The 5,063-nt window shown below is 42.6% G+C and overlaps 1 protein-coding gene across 2 annotated transcripts in view; it reads left to right on the top strand.

The window, feature by feature from the left end:
* The first annotated feature begins 651 nt into the window (after window positions 1–651).
* DOP1B (DOP1 leucine zipper like protein B) overlaps window positions 652–5,063 on the top strand; it is a 96,814-nt gene continuing 92,402 nt past the window's right edge. For both annotated transcript variants that reach the window (XM_077765467.1, XM_077765466.1), the window contains exon 1: window positions 652–808. In XM_077765467.1, the coding sequence (XP_077621593.1) occupies window positions 671–808 (138 nt within the window). In that variant the 5' untranslated portion in view covers window positions 652–670. The remainder of the gene's footprint in view (window positions 809–5,063) is intronic.

Genomic DNA, 5,063 nt, shown 5'->3' with positions numbered 1-5,063 from the left:
GACTCTTCATGCTGAGGCGTGAAGCTTTCAGGACAGTGCCTGGTTGGGGAGATAGCTGGGTGATTAGAGCTCAGTAACCAAGCAGGCACATGATGCATTTCTGGAAACACTGATGTCAGACACTGCATTCTTACATCCTTATACTTTAAACTTCCCCCCCTCCCCATCAGATCTTTTTCTAGAATATTTCCAGTCTTCTAACATAGTCTAGTCAAAAAGGACTAGATCTCTAAAGAGGTGGTTCTGAGTAATAGCATTGACCTGCTCTTCCTTAGCCTCTATAAATGCCCTTCAGTGGGAAGGGCCACCTGCGTTCAGAATTACCAGTGGGCAGCAATATCTGGTTTGCCACTTTGTAAGTTTCACTCCTAGAATTAATTTCGTGAACTCAGAGGAATCCTAGCATTTTTTATTCTTTTCTGCTCTGTCCATTTATCTCCCTCAGAATCCAGGAGGGCCGGAACTGTTTGTCTTTTTATCTGCCACAGTGCCTGGCCCAGGAGCCTTGCTAAATATTTGAATTGGATTGCTGGGTGCGTTTGTGCACAGTAGTGTTTGTGGGTGCGTGTCCTCTGTAGCTCTGGGCTGAGAACACTTTGTGTCCTTGAGTAGCTTCCTCATTTATTTCTTGATTCACTTTTAGATCCTTTCTCTGCTGTGAGAATGTAAGATGGATCCAGAAGAGCAGGAACTCCTAAATGATTACAGATACAGAAATTACTCTTCGGTGATTGAAAAGGCTTTAAGAAATTTCGAGTCCTCGAGTGAATGGGCGGATCTCATATCTTCACTGGGCAAGCTCAACAAGGTAGGTGGGCTGGAGAGTGTTTGGATTGCATGGAGGTGGGGACACAGCTGTCTTTTTATTATTTCAAGAAGTTACCATTTTTTCAAAAAGATTTTCTTTTATTTTTTAAGTTTTATTTATTTGAGTAAGCTCTACACCCAATATGGTGCTTGAACTCAGGACCCTGAGATTAAGAATTGCATGTTCTACCTATGGAGCCAGCCAGGGAATTATCTTTTTTTGTTGTTGTTATACAACATGCTGATTATAACAATTAGAAAATGCTGATAAGAAAAACTACCCATAGTTCTGTCACTCAGTTACCTGCTGTTATCCTGGTCAGTATACTTATCTCCTTCTGGCTTTTTATTTTTCCCCGCGCCTAGAATTATACCATGAATGTAGTCAATGGAATAGCCAAACAGTGTTTTTCTCAACTATATTTACATCTAAACAAGATAAACTTTAAAGTTATCCAATTATTTATTCAAAGATGAATTATTTTTCATGTATCACTTAGGATTTTTATGGCTTTTTCTTTTTTGGTTTACTTTATGGCCATTTTTACTGCAGATTGGTAACTCATGGAAGACCAAAGGATGACATAAATATTGAAATCTGCCCAGAGATTGTGAGCATACTTGGACTAGGAGAAAAGGGCCAAGTCTAGGAAGAGCAAAACTGGTCACATGCAGGTTTGACCTTGCGTCCTATAGATGGGACCGCCGTGTGTTCCCACGCTGCCCAGGAGGATGACCTAGTAATTCCCAGTGCTTCTGGTGTCGGTAGAAGATATTTGGGCTGGAAGGCTCTATTCCCGGGCTCCGTTCCTGCCTGGCCAAGGCCTGTGGCCAGGATACCTGATTTTGGAACCCTAGAGCCATAAGGGACTTGAGAGATACCCATACCTCCTCTGCAGATCTCCACTCACCAGGTCACACACACCAGGGTCCTCTAACAAAGGGGAAGAATTGATGCATTCAGGGAATGCGGGAGGGACTGTGGGGAGGGAGTGAAGAATTCCAGCAGCCTGACCGTGGGTGTGGTCCAGCACCGACTGCCAAACAGATGCCCGTCAGGCACAGAGGAGGTAGTCAGTGATGACAGGTAGTGGCCAGAAAACTACGTGGTGTCTTTCAAGGTATATTTATCACTTGTGAATGCCACGGCTGGCGCTGGCTGGGATAACTAGATGTAATAAAACAGCAGATAAGAGCTCGAGAGTTCTTTGGCTGTAGAGCTCTGACTCAGGAATGTGCAAACTAAACAGGATAGTCACTGTCATTCATGAAGGTGGGTCTCTCTTTTAGGGGAAAAGGAGAAGCGCTGGAATGGGATTTAGGCATATTCACTACTTCTAGACGTTTCCAACATTTAGTGCTGGACTCTCCTGGAATCTAAAAATAGCATACTTATTTTGGGACAGGTGTGTCCATTATTATTTCATTGAGGTAAAATTCACATTACCTAGAAATTTGCCATTTAACCATTTTAGAACATACGGTTACATGGCTTTTACTACCTTTGCAATGTTGTGCAGTCATCACTGTTAATTCCAGAAGGTTTTTACCACCCCAAGAGGAAACTCTCCCCATCTCCCCCCACCTCCATGCCCTGGCCCTGGCTACCACTAATCTACTTCTCTGCCTGTGGACGTTTCATAAAAATGCACACATACACTGCCCTTGTGTGTCTGGCTTCGTTCACTCAGCCTGTTTTCAGAGTTCATCCATGTGGTAGTGTGTGCCATTGCTTCATTGACTTTTGTGGCTGAATAACACTCCATTGTAGAGATAGACCATGTTTTGTGTATCCATTCATCTATTGATGGACACCTGTGTTTCTGCCTTTCGGCTCTCATGGATAGTGCTGCTGTGAACATTTGTGGACACATTTTTGTTTCAACATCTGTCTTCACTCCTGTGGGGTAGAGCCCTAGGAGTGGAATTACTGAGTCACATGGTAATTCTATGCTTAACTTCTTGAGGAACCACCCCCCAGACTGTTTTCTGAGGTGGCACCAGTTTACATGCCCACTGGCCATGTATGAACATTCGAGTTTCTTCATATCTTCACTAACACTTATTTTTAGATTTAAAAAATTTTTTGATGATATCTATCGTAGTGGTGTCTCATTGTTGGTCTGATTTGCATTTTCCTAATGACTAATAATTTGGGTATGTTTTCAAATGCTAATTGGCCATCTGTGTGTATATATACACAGATATAGGTGTGTGTGTGTGTCTGTATACATACAGACACACACACACACACATATATTTTAAGTTTATTTATTTGAGAAAGGGGGAGAGAGAGGAAGAGAATCCCCAGCAGGCTCTGCACCATCAATGCAGAGTTCGATTCAGGGCTCAAACTCATAAACCATGAGATCATGACCTGAGCTGACACCAAGAGTTGGATGCTCAATTGACTGAGCCACCCAGGTGCCCCTGTATATCTTCTTTGGAGAAATTTCTGCTCAAAATCTATGCCCATTTTTTAAACTGGGTTGTCTTTTTGTTGTTGATTTGTAACAGTTCTTTACATATTCTGGATACTAGGCCCTTATTGGCTATATGGTTTGCAGAAATTTTTTTCCCATTCTTGTGTTGTCTTTTCACCTTTTTGATGGCACCCTTTATTCAAAAAGCTTTTAATTTTATATAGTCCAAGCTATCTACTTATTCTATTGCTTGTGCTTTTGATGTCATATCTGAGAAATTGTTGCCAAATCCAAAATCGTGAAGATTTGCCTCTGTGTTTTCTTCTGAGAATAGTTTTAGATCTTAGGTTTAGGTCTTTGATCCATCTGGAGTTAAGTTTTACATGTGGTGTGAAGTAAGGCTCCAAGTGTATTCTTTTACATGAGGAGATCCAGTTGTTCTAGCACCATCTGTTGAAGACACTATTCTTTCCGAGGGCCTGGGCACCCTTGTCGAAAATCACTTGGCCATAAGTTGAGTTTATGTCTGGATTTCCATTTTTTTTCCATTGATCTGTCTATCCTTAGGCCAGCACCACACATTTTGATTATTGAGGCTTTGTAGTAAATTCTGAATTGGGGAAATGACTTTGTTGCTCTAACTTTGTTGTTCTTCTCACCGTTGTTCTGGCTGTTGTGGATCCCTTGAAATTCCATACGCATTTTAGGATCAGCGTGTCAGTTTCTGCCAACAAGCCAAGTGGGATTTTGACAGGAATTACACTGACTCAGTAGATCACTTTGGAGAGCATTGCCATGTGAACAGTATTAAATCTTCCAATCCATGAATACATTTATTTAGGAACATAGGCATTTTGAGATAGGTACGATAATAAAGTTGGTACACGCAGTTCTCAAGCCATGAGGTAGTCTGTTAAAGAAGCCTTGTTTCGGGGCGCCTGGGTGACTCAGTCGGTTAAGCGTCCGACTTTGGCTCAGGTCATGATTTCGTGGTTCATGGGTTCAAGCCCTGCTTCGGGCTCTATGCTGACAGCTAGCTCAGAGCCTGGAGCCTGTTTCAGATTCTGTATCTCCCTCTCTCTCTGACCCTCCCCTGCTCATGCTGTCTCTCTCTCTCATAAATAAAACATTTAAAAAAAAAACTATTAAAAATTTTTTCAAAGAAAGAAGCCTTGTTTCAATATGCCTGAAAAACTTCCTAAAATGTTTAATCATTTTAACTCACCTTTTATTTATTTGTTTGTTTGTTTATTTATTTAATCTCCATACCCAACCTGGGGCTCAAACTCATGACCCGGAGATCAGGAGTCATTCATTCTCCCGACTGAGCCAGCCAGGTGCCCCTTATCCCACCTTTTAAAATGCAGGTTATCAAGTACAGATGAACCCTTCTTGGAGGAGCTTTCAAAGCATTGGCTATTTATTCTGTAGCTGTGTGAGTCCCTGTAATGTGCTAGGACTGTCCCAGGTGTCAGGGCAGAGCAGGTGACAAAACCAACAAGACCCTGCCCGCATGGGGATCAGGGCAATGCTGGATGATAAACCAAATATACAGGAGGGTAGATAGTGATGAGCAAGTGGGAACATAAAGAAGGCAGGGGACAGTGAGTGCTGAGGACGCGTTGTGATATTAAATGAGGTCTTTAAGGAAGGCTTTGCTGAGAAGGCGTCCTTTGACTAAGTGCAGAAGCTCTGGTGTGTCTGAGGCCAGGGAGGTCAGAAAGCAGACAAGGGATGGGAAAAGTGTAGGACACAGGCCATAGAGGTAAGGAGTGGGGAGGGCATCCAGTCTTGTAGGTCCTTTAAAACTGGAGTCGGACCGTGGCTGCTGAG

Source organism: Crocuta crocuta, unplaced genomic scaffold (assembly GCF_008692635.1).
Source record: "Crocuta crocuta isolate KB4526 unplaced genomic scaffold, BGI_CrCroc_1.0 scaffold84, whole genome shotgun sequence".
In the NCBI taxonomy this organism is placed as follows: domain Eukaryota; kingdom Metazoa; phylum Chordata; class Mammalia; order Carnivora; family Hyaenidae; genus Crocuta; species Crocuta crocuta.
The sequence above is the reverse complement of the archived record's forward strand: the minus strand, read 5'-3'. Positions and strand labels throughout refer to the sequence as shown.